Source organism: Gavia stellata, chromosome 3 (genome assembly GCF_030936135.1).
Source record: "Gavia stellata isolate bGavSte3 chromosome 3, bGavSte3.hap2, whole genome shotgun sequence".
Lineage (NCBI taxonomy): Eukaryota > Metazoa > Chordata > Aves > Gaviiformes > Gaviidae > Gavia > Gavia stellata.
Window position 1 is genome coordinate 48,047,060 of NC_082596.1, and position 26,381 is coordinate 48,073,440.

General features: G+C 35.5%; 1 protein-coding gene across 1 annotated transcript in view; it reads left to right on the top strand.

Annotated features, from left to right (window-relative positions):
- CCDC178 (coiled-coil domain containing 178) overlaps positions 1–26,381 on the top strand; it is a 184,357-nt gene that overhangs the window by 115,124 nt on the left and 42,852 nt on the right. The window contains exon 17 of the mRNA XM_059835964.1: positions 5,964–6,113. Coding sequence (XP_059691947.1) covers positions 5,964–6,113 — 150 coding nt within the window. The remainder of the gene's footprint in view (positions 1–5,963; positions 6,114–26,381) is intronic.

Below are 26,381 nucleotides of genomic sequence, written 5' to 3' on the forward strand. Positions count from 1 at the left end.
GACTGTATATGAAAAAACAAAAATATTTTTCAGCTTTGGCTGACTGTGACCCAAAAAGTATTGTATACTATTTATTTTTGAATACTTGTAATGTTAAAACAGACAGGTCTGTGCTTGTATTTGCTGATGTTATTTTAGTAGCTTCATTATTTTAGTAGCATTATTTCATTATTATTTTAGCAGCATTCATTATTTGTATAACTTGTCATCCACAGAAATTTTCTCCCAAATATTTAATGCACATCTAGTTTTATTCTCCATATTAATTCTCCACTTGAGTTCTTATAAGAATTAAACTTGTTTTTTTCAAAACTGTTGGAACTGCCATTTGGAGTGCTGTGTTATCAGTGAAAGGCTACTTGAAGTTATTGTTGCTTTAGTTTGCAGATAGGAAAAAAGCAATCTGTCAGGAAACATACCATATTCCTACTGAAAGAGTAATTAATTTGTTCCAAATGGTCTCTAGCAAATTATTCAAAAATATGATCTCTCACTTCCCTTTGTCAGTCTGCGTCTATACTTAAGCATGCATTTTCTAAAATTCCTCCCTAACGTAATAAAGCAAAAATTCATGCCACGGATGTAAAAAGATATTGTCTTTCAGATGAAGAATTAGTTTCAGTAACTCTGGGCTATGTGGTTTTTTCTCTTTGGCTGAGGATATAAGGGAAGACCCATTTCAGCTCAGAGTCCATCAAAATCTGTATTAGATCAGTATATAGTATCAACAACATAAATCCCCTGACTCATGTTAGAGCTTGTTCAAGCAGAGCTCAGCTGTTTCCACTGTGTACCTTAAAAGAGTTACAGTTCTAGAGATTTACCGAGTAGCTGCGTGATCCTTGGTGCATAAATTACCAACAATCAAACGCTGGTGGCAGCATCAACAGAAGGTCCCAAGTAAGGAGGGTGAATCAGTGATTGTATGAGCTCAAATTATGTTGTAGCTTCTGTGACTTGTAAGGCCCAAACTATTTGCTAATAAGCATTAGTTGCATCAATTGATCCTCAGACAGGGAAAAAAACCCAACACCTCATGCTTGCTTTACAGTAACTTTCTTTTCTGTAGCTGGGGGACTTGTCAACTGTATTACAACAACTTTGTGGCACTTGGTATCACCATGCTCTTTATACCCTGGGAAGGGATACATATGGTGTGTAACAGACACCACTGGAAAAACATTGCTAAACTCCTCTGGGGAAGCTCTATGGAGTGGGAGGGGCAGATGCACACAAACACCGTAATTTTAAGATAAGTTATTTCTTATTTTGCTGTTCATATTATGAACAGGATACTTTATACCTACAAAAGAAACAGTCATTCCTGCCCGGGGAAACCAACTTCGTTCCTCACAACATCAAGTTTAAGTAGTATAACCAAATACTATAGATCCTTTAATAATTAGTTTATTGTGCTGATGCACCTGATTGTCAAAATCAATTGTTCTTATCTTTTGAATAAAACACTGCTGTCAGGGTGACCATCCGAAATGATGACTGACCCTGTAAACCACAGGGATTTATATCATGTTTATACGTATATCATTATGTGGACAAAATCATTGATCCTAAGATTTGTCTCTACAATTCTTTACAAACTTTCATCACACAAACATGGAACCATAAAATAATTCATGGATCATTTGCAACACAAAGTGATTGGTATTAGTGTACATAAAAGGATGGAAGAATAACATGAAACACATTTTCTCTGTGCTGCAGACAGCAAGTATCCCTTGTTTGTCTTCAACAGTCATGGCTAGGTTAGTGGCGATACCTGTTTGCAGCCTAAAAGGACTGAAGTTTAATTCCAAGAAATTCTGTATGGCCTGAGGTACTGGACTGACAATTCATCATTGTGTTGCATGGCGTTGCATCTGCTTGCCTATCGCCTAGTTCAGCAGCCATTGTGCTAACAATTTGTTGATAGTTTTGAGGAGGGTCTTTGGTGTTTTTATTTTTTTCTTGCTTCCACATATTTTGTTATCTCAGTGTGAATTTGTATATAGCACACAGGAACTGCACTTCAAATGTGTTCAGCAAACACACAAAAAAGTGTTCCAGCTTCCTGCTGTTCCAGGAAAACAGACACTTCATAGGCTGCTGTGTTGAATAAGAGAACATAAAGAGGAAAAAGTATATGCGCTGAATCAGGTAGAAATTTCCTCTAGCCCAGTATTCCACCTCTGATACCAGATGTCCGGTAGAGTGTAACAACAGGGCAAGCATGTTGTAATACTTCTCCAGAATAATCACCAACTTTCTGATCCCTTGAGCCCAATTTTTTTTATTATTTAATAAACATCAGTGGATATTTCCTCCTAGAAATTCTATGTCCCTTTTAAATCTCTGCAAGTTTTTGATATTCATAAGAATCTACACACCTTAACTACACAGAGTGCAAAGAAATATCTTCTTTTGTTTGTTTTTAATATGGCCTTTGCTAGTTTCATGTGATTTCTCTACTCTGTGACTCAAGTTTCATCTCATGTAAGAGCCTTCAAGAAATTCCCCTGAATTATACTTTTTTTCCACTGAAGAAAGTAACTTCATTTGAATGTAGAAATGTAGAAAATTTCTTCCTATATTTCAGACGGCAGTTCCAGAATGTTTGAAGAAGTCGAATGTACCTGTAGACAAAAACTGATGTACCAGAAGTCTTTGATTTCAAGTTTTGCTGAAAAGCAGAACAAGCACGTGAAATGTGGTGCTTTTTATCAGTTCGCAAGTCTACAAATTCAGACGTTTGAGCACCAGAGATAAAACAAGTGTCAGCATTGTCTACTTAAATATTTTGCAATCAGTTTCGAGATTCATATCGCTGTTCTAGAACAGGAGAAAGAGGTGTAGTGTATATTCTAGTGTATATTCTGGAATGCCGAATTTAGTCACAGTTTGGCCATTCCTCTCTTTCATAAAGATAAAATGCTCTTAAAGATTTTCTTTTCTTGCCTACATTCTGGGAAATCCTCAGTAGAAATGTCAATGAGTGACAGTCAGGTATTTAAAGGATGTATGCTTTTTACTTTCTGAACCTCAGCTCATCTTTCAGAGGAGTGAATTAGAGAAAAAGAACTATTTCACTTTATCTGTCTCAGCTGACATAAGCTATACGGTGAAGCAATTTTTGGGACTGGGCAACTAGTATAACTGGTCATATAGACATAGCCACTGAGTCTTATAAAATCTGGAGAAGGCTATTTTCATTTCTTTGGTATGTTGTTATTCTTTGTCAAAATGTCTGGACCATTTTAAATTATACAAAATAGGACTTAACTCATTTTGTACTCGGATATCTATATTGGTGAAAATTACTATACTGATGTTCATATTCTACAAGCAAACTTTTCTGTCATTTTCCCATATTCTTTACATATGTGAAAGTATTGCGATGCTGAAAATATTACTTGTTTGCAGGTATTGAATGCCAACATTTTAACATCAAGAATTGTATGTGTGTTAAGGAAGGTATGAGCCTGAAAAACAGGTTTTACCTCTACCCAGAGATTAATAAAGGAGATAATCACAGAATCACAGAATCAGTATGGTTGGAAAAGACCTGTAAGATCATCGAGTCCTACATTCTACATCTTTCTTTTTATTACTTTGAGATTTCGGAAAGACACATAGCATTTGATATTGTAATGGTGTAGAGAGTGACAGTTCGGTACAGGAAGAATTTTTTAATCTAGTTGCATAACCACAGCAAGTTTCTAGCCAAAGTTTTCAGAAATTACATACAAATATAGATACAAAAGTGGATATATCTTGATTAAGACATCTCATAGAACAAGGAGTAAAATCATTGTTAATATGCTAACTGTCTTGGGAACTCCCAAAATTCAAGTAGCTCCAAGGGATGGCTAGGAACCTCTTCAGGCATGCTGCTATTTCCCTTGGATAGTTTTGTCTTTAAAAGGTGAGACGTTAAATTACCCACTTGGGAACAGATTCAGAAAACATATGGATTCTTCAACATTACCACTGTGACCCCAGAAGTACTTAGACTTTATTAGTCTACTATTTCACAGGATTTTTTTTAGAGGCACAGGAGATACTAAAACAAGGTTTGAATTTTACTGAAGTTCCCTAGGCCTCCTGGATTCTGGGCAAACTTGTAGCTATAATATATGGCTAAACCATTTGTTGTTTCAGAGATGTTCCCCACACGTATTTATGTTGCCCTTCCAAACAGAGCTTGAACTAGCAGTGACAGGGCCTGGTTCTTTTAGGATTCACATATAAATGTTGGCTTGAACCTTCAACCAGTGACCTGGGAAAATTAATCTAAATTCCTTTATGCTCAATATATATTTTTCCTACCTTGGACATGCATCTTTTGACTTAAAAAGTAGTCTGCTGAAGGAGAAGAGAGCAGCAGGGAGGTAAATAACATGTAATATTCCCCTCTCAAAAATAAAACCAAAATTATTTATGATTCCTTTCTTTGGATTTTGGTGAGGCAACTACTAGGACAGGTGCTTGTTCCCCACCTCCTGTGGTAACATTTCACTCACAGTTTGGGACTGTCAAGTCAGAGGGCTGCCCTTGCTCCTCCTGGATCAACAGGCTTCATCCAGGGAGGAGCCAATGGCAACATTTGCTCCAGCTAGCTGTTCTGCTAGCTCTGCTTTTCTGCAAGGGTAACCTCAGCACATGAGATTACAAATAGTCATCTTGTATAAACGAAACTCTTAAGCAGACTCTTCTACCTTTAAAAGCTTTAGACTATAACTTTTGCTTTAGAAGACTTTAAAATATTGCCTTAGATTAGGGCAGCCACTCATCACTTGAATATTTGGGCTTAATTAGTTGTCCCAGGCTTCTACACAATCTCATAATTGTAAACTCTCCTCCACTCCACTTTATAATGTGCATGCATTTTTAACAAAAATGCTTCCCAAATACAATAGGCAACAACATATGTAAATTTAATAAGTTTCAGGCTTGCTCGCTGGGGGTTTTTTTTGTGCATCTCTCCTCTCTACTGTGTAGCACTGTCATCACTAGCCATGGTGTTTTAAAAATGTATTTTAAAGATGTACATTTAAAATGTATTCGAAAGAATATTGTGAAATGTGGAAATCAGACTTCCTGTTTTATAGTTATGAAATTAAAAGACATTCTGAATGTCCAAAGTATCTGAAATTTTAATATTCAACTAACTCTATGGGCAAAAGTCTACCTAGGCTCCCGTTCCCCCAAGTGCTTTTTAATGGAAAAATAATGAAAATTAAAATAGAATTCCTTGTAAAAAATAAATTTAAAAATAAATTAAATCAGATTATAACTTTGTAATCTAGATAAAATACCTTAGAATGTTATATGGCTGTTGCAAGATTATGCGTTATAATCAAATGAAGTTCAGTCAAAATCAGATTTAAAGGAATGGAAATTTTTCTTATTAGAGAAGCATACATTCAAAACAGCATCAACTTCACCTGGTAGCAAACTATGAGAGTCGAAAATTATATTAGTCTTTAAAATCAAGTTCATCAAATTGGAAACATTAAAATTATTAAGAAAATACATGAGTATTGCATTGTGTCAGTTTTACAAATAAGTTGGAAAATGAGAGTTTTGAAAAGTAAAATGTGGGTGAAGAATTTGATGTATTCTCTGTCAATTAAGACAAGATAATTTCTATGCAGAAAGATCTTGTGTAGTAAGGTAGAAGATGTGTTCTTTTTAGTAGTTTCTAATGTAACTGTTTACGACATCATTTTCTGTACAAATCATTTATTAATAACATTTTCTTCAGTATAAATATATTCAGCAAAATCCTAACCACTTGAAATTCATTTGCAGCTTTTCCATTTGTTTCACTGAGACCATAAACTTGTCATCTATATTTTGCAGATGTTCATAAGTGAATGAGTCAGGGAAATTGTGGAAGTGACCTATAATTTTAGTTTCTAGAAAGGTATTTTGCAGTAAGTGTAATCAATTACATTTCTCTTTAGGCTGCTCTGGAGCAAATCATTAAAGAAAATCTGTGGTTAGCTCAAGAATATCAAATCTTTCAGAACTACTATTTAAACAGTAAAGAAGACCTCACAGAACTCTATGACAACAGAATCAGGGTGGAAGCTGCCTTTAGAGATCATCAGCAGGTAAAGTGCTAATATTACTCATTCAATTCATTTATCTCATCTCTAAAATTCATTTGATTAATGCAGCTACTTAATAACAACAGAATACTTCCTAGTAATACCTATCACCTGAATTCTTATTTTCTTCTTGGCTATTCCACACTTTTCATATTTTCATTTTTTTGCTTGCTTACAGGTTGTTTTTTTTATTACTTTTACAGAGCAGTTCATGTAAGGTATTCAAAATTAATTATTCATTAATTTCACTTTTGCACCTGAATTTTATTTATTTTTGTATATAAATGTATTATGCAGTAATTAAAATGTACCTTACGATTCTCCATAAAACACTTTTTCTGGAAATTGTGAGTTTTACAAAAGCTACAGTCAGACTCTAAGCCTTTCATTTATAAAAGAGTCAAATGAAATTGAAAAAAAGGTAGAGTCCAGTTTGAAGAACTTCCATGATGGTGGTATAGTGGCCAGGTGTAATGTTTTATTGATTAATTAGTTACATTTAAAAGGATAGGGTTTTAAAAAAAAAAAAGTGAAACCTGTGGAACCTGAGTCAAGTGATGTTGTAAAACTTCATTGTGGAAACGTAATGCCAATTCACACAAAAACTCTTTTCTATTTCTTTCCTTTGTATTTATCAATAGCTCTCAAAATACAAGCCTATCAGTACCAACTATAAAAGATTAAAAAATATTCTTCAGATTTTTTAGTCAGGTTATTGCTTGCTTGCCTTTCATGTCTATATTTCTGAAAATTTATATTCATTTAAGTCATCATGCTTATAGAACTTAAGTTCACATCATCAATTTCAGGGAAGAATCCTTATTAGCTCAGGTCATTTATGCAGGAACCAGGTCCTGATATATTGATATTTCAGTCCGTTCTCTAAAAGTACAGTCTAGAAGTCTTCAAATAAATAAATTAGATGTGAAATTCAGATTTGCCAGTACTTTACTCTTACCAATCCATTTTATGTCTTATACCCATATCTTCATCCATTGCTCATTTCCTCATATACTACCTCAGTTAATCTTTAATTTTAAAATTCAGTGTATTCAGTTTGTTCCTGACAAATATAAATAAGAATATCCCTTCCAAAATATTCTTGTTAACTACATAGCCCTTCTATATTTCAAGAACAAAATGGTTTTTAAGTCATATATTATTAGGGATAACCATATTTGGAGAACAAGTTGGAGATGTAAAACATAAAAAGTATAAGAAATTAATGCCTATCTTTCTTCACCAAGTGAGTCTCAATTATGTTCTGTCAACATGATAGCAGAGGCAATGCTATGAGTGTTGAAATGTTTGCTTAAAAGGACTGGATTCTAGAAGGAATTTAAAGTATTTTTTTCTGAATGCAGAATTAGGGCATACTCTCTTCAACCTTCTCTACAGAAAAATATATCTACGTTACGTTATCGTCTGGACCTTTTATTTCTTTGAGTGTAAAAATATCTGTCTTCTACATTCTCAGAATTTAATAGTTCGTGGTAATATTTGTGAAACAGATTTCCCACTGAACAGTTTACCTCTTCTGGACATAGTATGGATGATATTATCATGCATCTCAATGATGTAGTCTGGAAGCAGAGAAAATTGCAAATGACTTGGCATATATTATTGCTTTTTTCCTTCTCAATTTGAATACAATAAAATAAACATAGTAAAATATAGCAAAATAACAATGCAATACCAAAGGATCTAGTTTCATCAGCAGTGCTATATAATCATTTGTTTGGCTTTTAAAAATCTTGTTTATGAAGAAAATGTTTATGAGTATGTTGCTATTCTATAGGAGCTTATAATCAGCATTACAATACATATACCTAGCTTGTGTTAGAAATTAGTGATGGCAATGTTTAGAATTTCTGACAGTCCTCTGTGCCATTCAGCAGCGGTATGTGTATGAAGAAAAGAAATTCTGTTCATAATATTAATTTGAGGATTACAGAGACAACTAATCCAATATGCTTTTTGATAACTCTTCACTTTGTTAAACAAATATCTAGTCCAACTATTAAGACAAAATATTTCTACCCTTATCACACAGCGAAAGTGTTTAGAAATTATGACAAAAGGAAAAAACATGTTGATTACTACAGTTCCTATAAAAGGAAGCTGTATTTTCTTCTTAGCTTTTTGCTAATCAGTGAATTACAACTGCAGCAGAAAATCAATTCTGGAGGAGTGTCAAAGTAATGATTTTTCTAGGTGCTGTACTATATATATGCATTACAGTGACACGAACATTCAAGAAAGAGAAAGTGTATTCGTCCTTCCCTAAATCCTGAGAACTTTTTTCCCTATATATATAAATGCTCAAAATTAGAAGCCAATTTTTACAAATACTAATGTAAAAGGCAAATTGCTATTTTTTTTCATAATTTTAACTGGACATAGTAACTGCTCTAAGTAATGAAGAAGGTTGGCCATGGGCTCCTAAATAGCTGCTTTGTTTAGCCCCAGAAAAGGCTCCATCTTGATGATGAGTGAAATAACGCTTTGGTAAGATGAAGTGTTTTGTCACGACTTTGTAAGCTTCTTTGCACTGAGGAAGGTGCCGTTATTGAGTGGAGGGGATATACATTGCTGAATAGAGGGACTATGCCCATAAAAAGCATAATACCTTCTTCTGTATAGAGAATGCAAAGGCATGCTCTTGGGAGGAGATGAGTGTTTTCTTCCTATTGCTATACATATGAGGTGGATGAGAAGAGGATTTCCTCTCCGGCTGACTTTTTCTGGATGTTGGTAGCTTTTCCTCTGGATATTTAAGGAGGGCCTAGCATGCTATAACAGATAGTAGCCTGGCAGAAAACACACATGCAAGTTTCAGGTTTACTGTGAATGAGAAAAGCATCCTTCCTTTCATAAATTCCTGTGAATAATGAGTTACTTTATAGCACTGGTAGTATGATGGTTTTGTCTGTGTATGTATATAATTCTACTTCTGCTTTTGTCTTCTTAACTCTGTCCCATTATTATATTATAAATTCTTCAATTCTAACTAATTCCATGAGATTTTATGGTTTTGTTAAGCTTCTGAAATCAAAAAGCCACGTAAGGATATCAGCTTTAACTAAGAAGAGTTGAAGTTTACAAAGTTCTTTTTTGTGTAAGATGTTTCAAAAAGTGATTCCAGTAACTCTCAAGGATCAGAAACCAGAGGATATTAAAAAAAGAGTCCCAGGAAACTCTGTGGAGAAGAGTGAGAATTATCCTGAAGAACAGAGAGGAAAAGGTGGGTGGTGGGGGTAAGAACAACAGGAAGAAGCTTCACAGAAGAAAGGAGGGAAATCTGTGAAGGGAACAGTGAATGCCAAAGGAAGTATCAGAGAACATACAGGGAAAGCAAAGACTCTATAAATAGAAAAATGACAGAAGTTGGTGGTTAGAAGAGAGAAACACTCGTGATTGTTGGTAGGATCCTACTGAAGGGAAGAACTTAGATTAAGTGATCTAAATAGAGAATAAAATTTCTGTGAAGTAGAAAGGAATATATAATATGACAAATGTAAGGGGTGGTGGTTCATTGTTTTAATCAAAATTAAAAAAACAGAAAAAGCTACAGTAAGTTTTAATTAATTTTATAGTGTGCATGTTCCATTAAAAGTCAACTTGTCAAATTGTAACCTCAGATATTTTCCTTTCTTCTGGTATAAACCAGAAGACCTTGGTTCTTAAAGACAAGCATTTCAGAAATGTGTTGTGGCATGTATAAGCACGACATCACGCATGTGAGAAACGTTTTCTGGCTTAATTCATATTTACACTGCTGATGTTAAGTTTTTCAATATTACTTTTCTCTGCAAGAGGGTTTGGAGCCATCATTTTTTGTGTTATGAAAAACAAGCCAATTAGGCTTAAAGGGGGATATTCACTCTAGTATGTCTGAAAACTAAACTCCTAAATGCAGATATTTAAAAAATTCTGAGCTACCATTACGTTCCTTTGACTTAGTATAATTTTTTAAACACATTCAAGTATTTGAAGGTTTTTAAACATACTCTTATTATGTACTGAAGACTTTAGAATATGCTAATGTTAATTTTTGATCCTATCTCTAGACAGTATTTTGTAGAGATTTCAAGTGACTGTAGAGATGTAATGGCTATATGACTTCGAGATGATGTTTTGCTTACCTGATTAATTTTATAGTTTTTTAAAAGTATTGTATTTTTGGATAACTGCTGGTCAGACCATAAATACATAATATTTAGTTTCATTAACAAAAAATAAAATATTTTTCCTGTCTGCAAAGATACTTTATTACATATATAATCACTACCATAAAATGCATTTATATTTATCCTGATGTTGAATTTGATCAAATATTAGTGAAGTCTGCTATTCTTGTCTGTTAGTTTACTCTCTTTGAGAAAGATGCTTCCCTCCACAAAGATATTCTTTAATTTGGTTTCCCTCTTATATATCTTCCACTGACCAATGGCATGTCTGTCATGTTGGATGTGCTAGTTTTATTATAGCATGAATCACACATTTCCATCTTTTCTAGATGACATTGGAACAAACTCTGGTGGACCTTGACATTATCTTTAAATTTCTATTTAGTACCTAGTATTTTCCCTAAACATTTGCTTTTGAGGGCAGTTAGATTTTTTTTTATATAATGCTGATAGTTTATTTGTTTTTACATGCATATTTTGATGTGGCAAAATCTTGTGTGTAAAAGATTTGTAGGTTTGTCTTTATGTAGTAGACTTTCAGTAACGAAATCTTGCCTAATACAGCTCCTGCCCTGCAAATATGTAACAGTAGTTTCTTCTGGAAATCTCAGTGGGCTAGTGTATTAGCACCAGGAATATGATTGTGCATGAAACACAAATCTAGTTATTTACTGTATCTTTCTTTTTGTAGTGAAAAATCTCAGAATACCTATTCCACGAGCAAAATTTTATACTTCCAATGGATTTTTCTAACGTGTCAATGATTGTACTGTAGACATCAGCATTTGTTCTCGTAATGAAATTAGAGTTGATTCCTGAATATAGAGGTATGAGATGTCATTATACGTTAAGAACCTATTTACTTGAATCTATCCTTAACACTGCAAGTGGCACAGTCTTACAAAAGTTGGTAATTGTTTTTGTTCACATAACTTCTATTTAAAAATAGTCTCCATGCAAATTATAATTGCTTTAAAATGTAAGTAAAATATTCATTCTCATACTCATGATCTACTATCTTCAGGTGGCCACATTATAGTAAGAGTTTGGGGGGAGGGTGTCTATTGATTTCTGTTTCTTTTTTTTACTTTCTGGATAACTGACATATTATTGCAGTAAAACATATGTAGGGTCAATTCATGCTGAATAGTTGTTAGAAACCATGATAACAAAAGTCATTACACTGCAGTTCAGTTTTGACAGTAAAATTTCTGCAACATTATCACAAATCCTCATGCATTAGTGCAATGATCCTTACTATAGTTTCATATTAGAATCAAAAGACTGCTGTAGCGTGCTTGATACAAAAAGTCATGCAAGTCAAGTGAAGTTTTTTATGCTTTTATAGAGAACATATTTTCATGTCTTTCTCATGCATGTATCTGACTCTGAGCCCTCTTGGATATTTCTGCCTTTAGTATATTGCTCATCTGGGGTATAAATGTTTTTAAAATAATGTCCCTGTTGTTTAGAAAGACCAAATAGAATATAAAGTAAATCTGACAATGGACACATATCAGTTTAGGCAATTAATTCCTTCTAATTTTGTTGTACGCATTCATTGACCTAACTGAAAAAAATACTGTTCTCATATAAAGAAAAAATTAATTTCTGTCTCTCTAAATTGTGTTTTTGCTTAGTCAGTTCACTTATCTGGAGATCTTGGATTGCTTCATGTCTTCACAAGTCTAATAGTAAAAGCATGGATAAAATTATGGCAAAAAAATTACAAATCTTAAATGAAAAACAATACTGTCAAGGATTCAGTGTGAAAGAAATTAAAATTATCATAGAAGAAATATTAGAATTGTTATGTTTTTAAATTAAATGTTTATCCAACTTTCAGAGCTGTTTTGATTAGGAACAAAAATCGGTAATGGAGCAGATATTTGTTTTTTGCCAGTATAACAAAACTAGATAGTAGTTTGTAAGCAAAAATGTGTAATTTCTGGTATTTTTGACTGAGGTTCTTTCTGCCTTTAGACTTTTGAAACTATGGTAATAGTTTAGACAGAATAGCCAGTTTCATATGAAAGCATGAGGAAAAAAATGTATCTTCAGTAAGCTGTTTATTATGCAAATTTACTAAACTTTCTTTGAGCTAATTACATTTAAACAATGTAAACATCAACTTAATGTTATAATTAAATTTGAATCAATAACTCAATAAGTTCAAATGACTCCATCAGAAAATGAATACAACAGGCAGCCAAATCAAATTATTAGTTTGATAGCAAAAGGAAGTTATTGAGATAATTTATAGAGAAGTAAGTCTCCTTTCGATATGCATCAGCCATATCAGCAGCCAGTGAGGTTACAGTTTTCTTGCAAAGGACAGAAGCAGTCCCAGAACACAGTGATGTCTGTAGGACTTCAGTGTCAGTAAGATCCTACAGTCTCCCAGAAGAAGGTGTCCCATTACAGGAAGTGAAATCTCTTTGTTTTTTTCTTAAAAGAAATATAGAAATTTGATAATTCGTTTAGGCATTTATTTTTAAAATTGAGTGTTCTCTAATGCCTGGAGAGAAAAGATGAGGAAAAAAATGCTTTCTTTCCTGTAAATTCATAGATGTTTTCAGCATACTTTCCACCTCTTCTGCCTCAGTGCCACCTGTGGAATCAAGACAGACAAGATGAATCAAAATATTGCAAGTAGTTGTAATGGCTCAGGTTTCTTACAGTAGACAATCTTTAAATAGGGGGTCATGGACGGTAATGTCATTATGCACAGACCTTGATTTCATGAAGCCAGCAAGTTTGACTGTAGATCAAATATTCCTCCAGTGCTATATTGGCAGGAGTTGATGCTAAGGAGGTTGTGATGTTAGCTTTTGAGTTTAAAGGTATCAGACAATAAACAAAAATTATCTTTTGTAAAACATCAACTAATTTAATCAGTAGAGGTTTTTTTCATGTGTTGAATTGCTGCATATCACTTCACTTACTTAGAGGCAAAAGATCAAAGAAACTTGTGTGAGCTCAGTTCTTCCACTAGCAGCTTTTTACCTTAAATCATAACCTTCTTTTTCATTATTTCCTAATAGGTTCTACCTTCAATTAACAAGAATACAATTGTTTTCTTTTTCTTCCCCACATCCATATGCTTCTTCCAGACTCTGATCAGCACAGGCCAAACAGAATAGGAAAAGACAGACGGGGGTAGCACCTCTTTTTTTACTAACCAAAGCAGAAAGAGATGGACATTGTTAGCACTTCTGCTACTGGACAATTCCTTCTAACATGTACATAAACATTAATATGCCTCTATGTACACAGTGCAGGAAAGACCTGGTCTGAGGCTGATTAGTCCTCAGTCAGCTGGTGGGTGTGATCTTCTGTGTTGTTTCATGTATCCATGAAAATATTGTTTAACTAGGAGACTTAGCTTTGGGCAAGTTTTGCAACACGCTTGCCTTAGGAAGTAAGCGTTACCCTGATCCCAGTGTTCTGAGATTCTTGTATTGGGAAATCTACATATGTGTGCTGACTTGCCTCTAATATAACACTGGTTTGTTCTGTAACACTTTACAGAAATGTTAGAATTATTACTGAAACACAAATTTATTTAATCAAAAAAAGGCAGAATCAACAGGCAGAATAGCTTCCATTATTAAATTCAAACTCCCCCCCTCCCTTTTTTTTTTCTTTAAAGTTTTTACTTTTTTTCTCTTATTTACACATAAAGTAGCCAGGTTGAAGGGTTGCAGAGTAGTAAACAACTTCCTGAGGGAAAGTTCAAAAGTTCAAAAGATATCCATATCTTATTTTATCTACTTTACATGTTCATTTTTAACTGCATGGATTAATAGTTTGAGATTTACATTCTTATTAGCTACATAAATTCACATTCATTCACATTTACTTCAAACTTACATTAAGAGCATCATTAAGGTCACAGTGTTATAATCTTGCAAATACTTGATAAAAATTTTGATGTCAAAATAGCTTGACTTAGCATTCAATAACTGACCAAAAAACTTGCAGCAAACAACCAAAAAAATGCTCTGAATTAATAAAAATCATACTTTTGCTTTCCTTTTTAGCTCATAAACAAAATTGTTAGAATCTTTCAGGATTATAAAGCACACCTACACTGTAACTGATCCCAAATGCCTTACTAGGGGTACTTATGTTAAAGTCTTATTATGCCTACATTTTCTATACTCGTATGCTTGAAAAACTAAAAAATTCTTAATAGTTTAACGTATAAGATTAATACACCTTGTTAAGCAAACTGTTATTCTAGAAACTGGTAGAAACTTTGTATTGCACCTTCTTAAACCTTTCTGCTCAGAAAGGATTAAAATAGCGTAAATCAGCTAGAATTAGCTGGAAAATGTTTGACAAAACAATTCTCAACTGATTGTGTTGAACATCCGTGTATATTTATGCATACTCTGAACCAGTCATGTGAAGATACGGCTCCAGGACCTCTACTGGAACCAGGGCTTTACTAGCTGTAGCCCACGGAGCTGCGGCAGCTAACCTTTTTTTAAGTCAAACCTCTCTTTGCAGTTTGGGTAGCTCCCAAGGACACTTGTCCCAGTGAGGCAGATTGTGGCAGACACAGTATTGGAGGAGTTTGAGGACAGCAGTATGCCTGATGGTCATAAAGATAGTTGGGAAAGACCTATGGCATGCCAGGTGTCCAGTTTTTTTGAGTGACACATTAAATTGTTATAGAGGTAGGAAGTCTAGATGTCCTAACACCTTTTCATTCTAACAACCATTACTCTTTTCAGTTTTCATTACTTCCCACAAATTTAGATCACTTATGAAAGTGTTATAACCCTTGAATCTACCAGAGATCTCAGGGAATATATTCGTCATAGAAATACTATATATTGGTATTTCTGGGGAAAAAAAAAAAAAAAAACGGTATTCCAAGTTTTTGGTTTCACAGAAAAAGGGTTTGTGCATTTTCTTTCAGTTTGGAATGGGGAAAAAATGCCAACAATGTGCTGGCCAGCTCTAATCCTACTACATACTCTATAATTTACAGTAATTATCTAATTCATTTACTAGATGATTCATAAAAGAAGAAATTTACATGGAGAATGTAATTCTGTGTAAGCAAAGGAAACTATTATAGCTGTCAGCAGTCTTTTTTTGTTCAGGTTTGTCCACATAGATAATACCCCATCTTGTGAGATAAGCAGGTAGAATTGCCATCTTATGTGTTGAGGATAAGAAATATTATGAAAAGTGACAGCACTATGGCTACCAGACTTGTTAATGACTAATCTTAAGATTAACTTCAAAAATGAGAGATGGCTTAAATAGAAATTTGGAGTGAGAAAGCAGAATCACTTTATCCTTTGAAACACAGTGTGGAAACAAACCAATGCACGGTATGAATCACATTAGCTTTCCAAATCAGTCATTTTCACAAAGACAAAGAAAATAGCCTAATACAGATTTGGTTGAAGGCCTCATTAGCATTTCAACAACAAGGATCAAGATCTTATGAAAAAGACCTATCTCACAACAAAGAGTAACTACACAGATTATTAGACTCTTTTGGTATATGTCATACATCAGTCTGTTCTGGCATTCAGTGTTCCACTTCAGAGTGATACACCTTCATTGTATATCACCAACCATGGCCTGTTTTGGAGATAATATTATCACCATTTTTCATGAAGAGCTGTTCAGCTTCACATCTGAGCATAAGAATGAAGGGCTGCCACAGTCTGTGCAAGAATAGCTCAGTGACGTCAATGGGCAACATCTTACTCCTGTTAGATATTTAACTGCCCACCCTTGCAAGCAGCCATGGAATTGAGAAGGGAACATACTGAGCAGATATGCCATTCTGCTGTCCCAGCAGTCTTGAAATTATTAATATTGAGATTCAAACAAATCACTCTCCATAGGAAGAATGGCAGAATCAATGAGGTTTCCCTTGATGATAACAAGGAGACTAGGCAATAGTTCTTGGAAAGCATTACACTAACAAGCTGGGGTGCACACAGTAAGAGCATATAGATTTGTCTGGAAGGAATAGATGAAAAATTTATTTCTTTTTTACCATATGTGCTTCCTCAGCTTTCTGATGAACATCCCTGACCTGAGAAAACAAGTAGAAAAGGTATAAAATCAGGAAGGAGTTCGTCATGTTATGAACTCCCAGTCAACCATTTACTGACAGTGCTTTTCTTACCATGTGTAAGATTAGCCACTAACATCTTTTAAGCATTATTTTAAAAAGGTGGTGGGCCAATAAAATATGAATTCACAGATCTAGAGAACAAAGTGGTCTGAAAGGTGTCCAAAAAAACTGAGTTTGAAGTGGCAGAAAAGCAAAGATGAGCTTGATGTGCTGCTGTTGCCAGTGCAGAAACAGTTCAAGCCTTTTCTAGAGAGACTTATGCCAAAGTATCCAAGTAGTGATGTCTCCCAAGAACAGTAAAGGCTTGAAGCAGAAGATAGTTAGGATGGGTCCACAGAAGAAAAATATAAAATTACCAGTATTGCTGATACTGATTCCTGTCAGTAAAACAATGTCTGGTGTGAATGAGGGGACCTATCATGCTGTTCTGATTCCTCTGCTGTCTCCTAGTGACAGTGAGTCAAATTCCTCTTCAATTTTGGCAGGCTTTCTCACTGGCAATTATTTACCATGCTAGGAACTTTGTTCCTGCTCCCTTGGGAAATTTAAACGTAGTATGTAATGATGATATCTCTGAGGTTAAAGTGTCTGGACTGCAGCATTAGTGAGTCAGCTGCACTATTACATTATTTACAAGTAAATAAACTGTAGAAGAGGCTGGAATAAAAGATTATGCTAGAAAAGATTTGGGCATTCTTTTGTAATCTGACTGTACCGCCAATGGGTATAGCAGAGCTGTGCAAGTCAATTTTTAGTTAGAAATGAATACCAAGAATTCTTCAAATTTGTTTCAGACTAATCTAAAACTAAGATTTTCAGAATTTGGGACAAAGGAAAAAGAAACATTGTAGGTTGGAGAAAACAAAAGTTTAGTTTCTGAAAATTATCAGTTTGTTTGTTTTGATTGAAACAAAGGATATTCAGAAACCAATGGATAGATCTAGAGAGGGCATTTGAATTTTTTCAGCAAGGGGAGATGGAGTACTTCTCCACTTAAATGTCAGTAATTGAGATGCTCAGTGTCCTCCCAGGTTCAAGTATCCTGTTAATATGATTGGAAATAAAATTCCCTCCTTTCCCAAGAACAACTGCCTGAATGACCAGGTTACAAATTATCCTTGGCTAAGTCTGTCTCGATTTCTCACTGTATTGTCACACACTATGAATAATTAGTTTTGAAGGAGACAAAAAGGATGAAATAGTCATTAAGGTGTTCATCTAACAGTAGAACCTTGCTCTGAAAGAAATTCTGAGCAAAATATGCTAAAAGAAGTAGTTTCATCAGTGATGCTGAAGGAAGCAAACCCAGAATAATGTAGGTCCCAGATCTGGGTATGCTACTGAAAGGTGTGACATCTTCTTTCAAATCTCTGCTCTAAATGGAACAGTGAGAATGTGAATTTGAGTATTCCACTTCTTCAGTACCCTCAACCCTGGGATTGTGGAGTGCAGTCCCTCCACAGTTTTCAGTGTTCAAACTTTCACCCCTTTACATTACTGCATTTCAGGGGACTTCCAAGGCTTCTAGCAGTCACTGCAAGCCACTCATGCTTCTTCTGGTACTCCTGCTCCTACCTGGCCTGTGTAGCACAGATGGAAGCTTTTTCCTTACTCTCTGGATGTGGTGGGATACTGGAACACTTGTTAAGGTGTCCCAGAGGCCTGGTTTGTAGTGCCACTCCCCCTTCAGTGAGGAGCACTTTTGCCCAGCTCCTTTAAATTTTTCTTCTCTGAAATTAGGTTGAGTCCTTAAGCAAGAGCACTCATTCAGAATATAAAAAATGACAACATGGACTCAATGTTAACTAAGAATAAAAGAAAAACTACATTTACTCTTAGTTACGCTGCAAATATATGTCAATTCCCATCTTCAACTAGCTTTCTGCTTCCCTCTGAATAAGGTGGCCGTCAGGATTTTAGATTTTGTGACTGTTCCTATCTCTTGGTGTACTACCTTACATGCTAGAGTCACTGTCATCTTTCAAAACTTCTAGGAGGTCTAGATGGATTTAATATTTTCCTTGAAACTAGCAGAACATATGACCCAGGAGAATAAGTGAAGCTTAGTTAGAATAAAGCTTCTTTCTGTACCCAGAAGTTACCTTATATACGCAACTGGTTAGTAAACAACCCTTTGCTTCAATGAGGTGTAAAATTCTTGCATCTCCTTTTGGTGGCTATTTGACATTTTTCAGGGAGGATGTGTCTTTCAATCAACCTGACATGCCATGTCAACCTTCCAATTAACAAAACATACTGACATATAAACAAGTTATTTGTAGCCTATTGCTTCTTCTTGGTTGAAATCAGACGTGATGGCAGTGGGCCACTCTGTTGTGGCAGTGGTTTTGGAGTGAGTGGTCCCCAGCTCCTTAGGCAAACTGACACAGTAGAGCTAGGAGAGGTGGGGCATAGAGGAAGTGGCAATACATATTTGAGGTCATAAAGGACTGAGGGAGGATGCAGAATTCCACCACAACAAGTGGCCCACTGAAGATACTCCTAACTGTAGATATTAACCACCTTTCATGGGGCCATTCAGAGCACAGTTCCGTGACAACTTCAGCCAATCTAAATTATTGCAGTTGCAGTCTGGCTTCTCCCTTGCACTGGCGTGCTTCCTGCACAGAGTAGCAGCTTGGAGACCTGATATTGCAGCTCACAGAACACTAACCTGGCAAACCAGGTTTACCTGCAGCCACATCTACACCCTAAATGACAGCTTTGCCAACTCACTTGCCTGCATGTCCCCTGCACAAGACAAGTGAGGGATGCACTGCCGGGCATCAGGTGGATGCAGGAACCATTGCCACTCTGGCTGATACTTTCACACATTGCCGTGGAGCTGAAACTTCACATTCTCTCTCATACCTCTTTTTTAAATGGCACTTATATAGCCTTTTCCATAAAGCAGTGTTGGTAGAAATTTTCAGTCTGACCTACCAAGTACACTCAAAAAGTGTAATTCCATAAATTCTGAAAGAAGATGCAAAGATCTCTTTATGTGTCTTGGTTATAAAGTTAATACGGGATTAATATATATGTAAATTTGTCCTAAAACAAATAATCTTAAAGCTGAGTCTGAGTGCTCACTGAAGAATTTTAGGTTTGTATTAAGATAAATATTTTATTAGAAGTTAAACTGAAAGCATGTAAGGCCAACCACTTTTCCTTGCTTGACTGAGGGAACTGTGACTAATGTCCTGATCAAAAAGGTCTGTAAGATAGGAGTGTGATGTGTTCTTGCCACAAGACAAAGACAGAAATGAAACAATGACCTAGGCTAGAATTCACTTCTCTAGGGAGCAGCTGTAGCATATGGATTCATGCTCTCATGTATGAACCCCTCCAAATCACTAGAAATAAATCCAGGTTTTGGGATCTGTTGGAATAAATGCATCATAGAAATACCTTAAAGTTACCTAGCCCTTTTAGAAAAAAGAGTACTCAGAGTTTCTGAAAAGGATTTACTGAACTGAAGAGTGAATAACTGAATGCAAAAAAGAGGGTGGGAATGAGGAATTATAGTATGAAAAAGCACCAGAACTGTTCTAATTTCCAGAGATAAACTGTGTTGATGCAGCTTTACTATTCATTTCCCAGTAACCCAGTGTAATTTTGTTAGTCCTAATATATTTTACCACTAAATCTAGCCATTCTTGACATTGATTTCAGTGCAATTTGTGTAATAGGTCAAGTAAAGTGGTGCTTATTGACTGCTGATTGTATATGTTTTTCCACCTGAAGTGTTATTGTTAATTGACATGCTCTTTCATTTTCCTGAGATAATTTCCACTCTGTTTGAATAACTGCCTGAAATTCCCCCCTTGTAAACTAGGTCTCTTTCAAGGCAAATATCAAATATAGTTTTGAAAATCAGATAAATTGCAGACACTAATTCATTCCTTCAACAACAGAACATTAAAATAATCAGATTCAAGCTGGTTTGTCAAACGTAATTTACCTTTAGTGAATATACGCTGTCTGCCCCTAACTAAATCACCCATTTCTAAATGTCTTGTAATCTTGTCCCATACCATTATTTCTAGTAATATTCTTGCAAAAGAATTCTGGCTAACACTAATGGCCTGAAGTTTTCTGAATAATTCTTTTTGTCTTGACATATTGCAGAATGCTCTACCTCTATTCCTAGGTGATTACAGATCTTGTATTGTCAGACTTTTTATCTCAATTCTTGGAGATTATAGAATTATAAGAAAGGCTATCTAATTATGGCCTGTTGCTTTCCCTTATGAAGCTTTTTTCTTGTATTTCAAAGGTTGCCTTCAGAAATAGTTTTTTGTAATTATGAGCATGGTGATATGGATGGTACTGACCTTTCTGATGTCAGGGATACATGCCTAGCTCCCTTCAGCAGATGAGAACAAATTTGCTGAAGTAACACATCAGAAAGAAACCCAAACATCATTTTAAACAATAGCAATCTGATTTCTGCATTGGTGAACTAGCAGATAATACAAGAGTTTCCTCTTGTTCTTCTATTGAGAAGTCCAGTGTTGATCCCTCTATGATCCCATTTGTTTGCTTTAATTGATTCCAAATGTGTGTTTCTCCATTTCTAACGTTCTCAAAATGGCTGTACAAAGACAGCAACAAAGACCCCAAGAAAAATTTCCCTTCTTGAAATGTCATCTTGGATGTGCATCTTCGTCCAGATTCACTGAAATAATGACTACTTTTTGTCAACCCCCCAAGCAGTCTCCTTTCCCAGCAATCCCCACAGTACCCTATGACTCTTGTGTTTCCTCTGCATACTGGGATCCCAGCAATACTCCTTTCTGGGTTACTTCTAGGAATAAAGTGACACAGCCAGGTGGCAAATCTCTTACTGTCCCTCTCATTCTGTGGCAGGCATAGAAGGCAGTTATCCACTGTAATTAAAAAAAGTGTGAACAGAAATCTCAAGATTACATAGTCTAAAATAAGACTTATACAAAGGATTATTCTGTGACCATGAGTATATTGACTTCATTAAAGCTGCATAACTTGCAAAACATGTTTTTAGATCTATGAGCTGTGTCACTACTCTTGGCAAAGTCTGGAAATGCTTCCCAGAGTCCAGTCCACAAGAGAACCACCTTCCTGGGTACCTGCGTCTCATATACAGCCTTCAGGGGGCACGCAGCTGCCACAAGCCTAGTGAAAACTCAGGGCAGAGGAGTGGTACCCATCACTCTAGAAGAGGTTCTTAAACCGAGGAGTAGCTTTTTGAATCTCTTGGCCTTAAATGACTGTGAACACCGTGTCATTTCAGTGTAAAGTCCAGGCTGGTTACTTTAAAACAGTGCTGAAAATAATCCCAACCTACTGGTAATTCTGTCCCCAGGTTTTCATTCTACTGCAAGGCATATGTCAGGAATTGTATAGACTTATGCTACTCTAATAGTTTACTACACCAAGGTCTTAGGCACACCAAATATGCTCTGTAGGCATCCTACATTCTCCTTTGTCACTCCCCATCTCACTGCTCTGCTTTCCTTAGGCCAGCTGAGTACAGGAGAATGACATACAGCATACACAGATACCTCTGTGTGGACTTCTCTAAAGAAGTGGATTTGCACAGGTGCAACTGGAAAACCCTCAGGAGACCTAGGAGGGTTGTGATGAAGTGTCAGATAGAAAGAATCCAGCCTGATTTGCTGAACAACCATTGTTGGTAACAGTTAAGATAAAAACTACCTTTTATTTGTATACCCACTACACTTGACCCCAAAGTCCATGAATGATATAAAATATTGACTTGCTATGTTATTTTCCAGACAATTATTATTTACAGTATTAGTGAACTAGTGTCCTTTGTGGATCTGATTCAAACTGCAGTTTTATGGAACAGAGGAAAACTTCCTCATCCTGAGATACAACAAAAACAATTCACATCCACTCCTTGCAGAAATCTCTATCATGTTACACAAGCTGATATGTAAATGTTTGGATGATATGTTTCTTTGGCACCATATTAAACATGTAAATGATTTCTATTATTTTCTTCCTATGTGTATCTGAAAACAAAATATATACTATATAATAATATATGTATATACAAGCTTTCTGGAGTTTATATTAATTTCAGACATCAAATTCAAGCTAAGCAAAATGTCAAACTTTCTTTACTAATTTTGTACTTATCTCTTCTTTTAATATCCTGTCTTGGTTCTCTAGTTATAACATAGATGCACCTAAAGTTCGCTAGAAACATTTGCCATTAGCTTCCTGTAAAAAAATTAAATTTGAGGATAATCCTACCTCCAGAGCTTATTCTGTTCCTGGCCATTGACTGTGACAGTGAAAGGCTCATCTGAAAGCAGTGGAGCATCCCATCTAAAAGCATAAAACATATTACATTTCATGAAAAAGCTAATTCAGATTGTTTAATTCTGGTAATATTGCCTCTGTCACCTTCAAAATCAAAATGTTCTTTCCTGTTATTATAAAGAAAACAACCAAATTGCTTAAAAACCCATTTGAATACACAGCTGCCTTATGTTGCATACTAATTTGATTAAAAATGCTTGTGCCTCACCAGCATTTTTTACATAAAACACACTGGTGAATTTAACAAAGAAATATAAATATATTTTAACAATTTTTGATAATAGAGTACACTATAGCGTCCACAATACCCCTGGACCAAACAAAGATCTCAATGCAGTATTGGAAGACGCTAAACTGACTGTCTTGCTGTATTTGTTTGCTCAATGCTTTGGGCATTGTGCCAACCTCATTGCGAATAACTGCATTAGTCAAGTGTATCCAAATTATTACAACACAGCGTCCATCCCAGTTATTGCTGTTGAAGCATTTTCTGAATCTTCACATTACTAGAAACATTTATTTGAGGGGAGAGCTTTGCATAAATTCAGGACAAGTATAATTTTAGACAAAAATCTCAACATCTTTACAAGTTGCTTGTGTAACTAGGTTTTCCTAGAAAGAATAATTAAGAATTAATTGCACTACTTTTGTTTACCTATTATGACCACCTTGCCTAAAGTGGGGAGCTGCCGTGGCAATAGAATGAAGAAAAGAGGAGCTAGAACAGGATTAATTGTATTTCTTTTTCAGCTGATAGAAATAAGTATTGTCAATAGTCATCTCACCTTCTTCTATCTTCACTCTACCAGCTTAACTCCTTAATTCTTGGTCTAGATGATGATGTTGCAACAAGTCTTTGTGGATTTATATTTAACATGCTTTTATAAGAGAGATGGCAGATGGTATGTTTTTTAATCTTTTCTCTCCTAGAGGAGATGCTCCTCCTAGTGCAGAGATGTCCAATCTTTCTCGCCATAGCAACCCTTGTGCTAAAGTGTGTCTGCAAGCTACAGAACATGAAGGTCCCCATGTTCCCACCTATTCACTTCGGGATAGCTCAGGTCAAGGTGGTCGGATGGGGTCCAAAACAACTGAGCAAACAACCTTTGCAGCCCTTGCTGGCTCACTTCTTCTCACAGTTGGCCATTTGCATTACTCTGCAATTTCCAGCTCAGCATAGGCCTGATCATGAGGCATAGTTCTGACAGAAGAGATGTATTGGAGCTGCTTGATAGCTACATGTCATTTAAGAGATGCAGTCTGATCATTCCTATTATATATAGTTGGGCTGGCAAGGCAAAGAAATCTCCCTCCTCCTTCGTTTGGAATTGGTGTTTTCCTTCTCTTACAGTGGACAGCAGAACTTTTTTTCATTATCTAGCCCCAGTGAAACAAGATTTCAAACTGCCACATTAGTGATATGTCCTTAAGCTTTTATTCTGGACACAAGGTCCATCAGGGGTCTGTATTTGATTAAGCCCCTTGGTTGGGAGTGAAAATTCCAGCCTCTTGTACCAGCGTGTATGGCTGAGTTTGCTGTAGCTGGTAGTTTTGTCTGGTGCATTGTGTTGTCCAGGAAAGTATGTATTGTCATGCCATGAAAGTCTAAATTACCATCTTCTAAACTTTGTTAGAAGCAGGAAGTTGCAATATTTTTATAAATACTTGACATTATATTGAAAAGCAAAAATCTCTAAATTTCCTGTGAAAGAAAAATTTTAAAGCCATTGACTTTGAAATTCTGACATTTTTCTTTTTCATCATATGAAAAACATATTTTGACATAGACAATATATTGCAATGTTGTACTTAGAATGTTATTATATTAAATGTGGTATGTTCATGTCAATGTTTTCATACACTGTACTAACTCATAATTAATTTAAGAAACTATAGAGACAACGAAACTTTCTGAAATTATCAAAATTTAATGAGAAAGCAAAAGTGGCTTTTGGAAATAGTTTCCGCAGAAAAAAAATTATATAATAAAATGTAATCTTGGAAGAATGCTCCTTTGGTGGAAAACTGAAATTTAAAATGTTCTTCATTATTTAATAACTGCCAAATACACATTTTTACTTCTTTTAATAATAAATGAATGTTGATTTTACAGTGAAAAATATAAATAACAAAATATTGTAGAAACTTAAGCCACTGCCTTCTGTATCAACTCCAGAAAATTTTCAGAAAACATTTCCTCTTTGCCTCACTAGGATCAGTACAAAATTACAAGTTTTAACGGCAGACTACCATACACACGTTTCCTCAAAAATAAAGTGGTCCTGATTTTTGACACACAAATGAGTTACTGTCCATCAGCTACAGAATGGTAACTGTCTGTGTGCACAGTTCTGCAAATAGCAGCATGTACCAGCAGTATGGTAAATTATCCCTCTATGAGTGAGGGATATGTGATTTCCCAGTCAGGTGTGGATGCACCTGCAATACGGGTAGATGGAGAGAATTTATGCAGATATGCAAACCATTTAACTAGAGGCATAAATACCATGTCTTCTGATGCTATTGATAGGTCTATGTAGGCTTTTAAGCTACACCATGATATTTCCGTGCCTACCTTAAATTATCTCACATTGAGCACTTGTTACAGAGTAAAAGAATACACAGTGTCTAAATGACAGAGCAGCTGGTGCATGGTAACCTTTTCATGTGTCAAAGCCCTCTGACAACTTGAGTTTTACATATGCTTTTGGATTTTTTACATTAAATCATCAATCTGCCAATGTTGTTCTCAAGTCAAAAAATTATGCTGTTGAGTGATCAGAAACTACTTTTATTTTATTTGGGCAAGAACGAACATTTCTGGAAGCTTCTTAGTTTTTTGTAAGACTTTGGGGAAAGAATTAAAGGTGGAGCTGTTTTATCATGAAGAATAGCTAACTGAGTTTCGGTTTGCATCAGATTGTACTATGGTGATGCCATTGATACATGCATTTTTGAAAACAATTGTTCATTCAACAAGAGCTCAGTCTGCTTTACTAGCTTCCCTGAGCAATCTGAAGTTCTATATGCATGCTTGTTTAACTCTTTAAGTATAGCCTGCCTGCCTCCCCACTGGTTTACTAATATCAGGTTTGTACATGGTCAGAAATGTCAGAGTAACTAATGCAGCCATACACTTCCAAGTTCTCTGAAACATTTATGGTGTGCACACTCCCTAATGCCAGTATGTATGTAGAGTTTACTCAAATGTACTGGGAAGGCAGGCAGCAATGATAGCCTTTGTATCGGACAGCAGATCTGAGAGACACACAGGCAGAATGCAGATAACCAGCTTTCTTTCATGTTAACATTTTGACATTCATGAAGAGGCTTGACATTACTTTCTACCGTTTGGAAGATGCTATACCCACCAGATATTTCAAACTGTGTTTTTTCTTTTATGGGGGAGGAACAAAGGCTTAGGATAATTGGTTTCTCCCTGCTGCCATGTGGAGCATCCTGTAAAAGGGATTACCTTTGGTTTCCTTAGTCAATATTTTGTGAACATATTTTCTTCCCAGAAAGGTGTTTTGAAGAACAACAGAGACCACAAAGAAAGAGATAAGCCTATATCTCCTTGCAAAATGATTTCATGTGCTACACTTCTGACATATCTATACAGGAACACATGCGAGC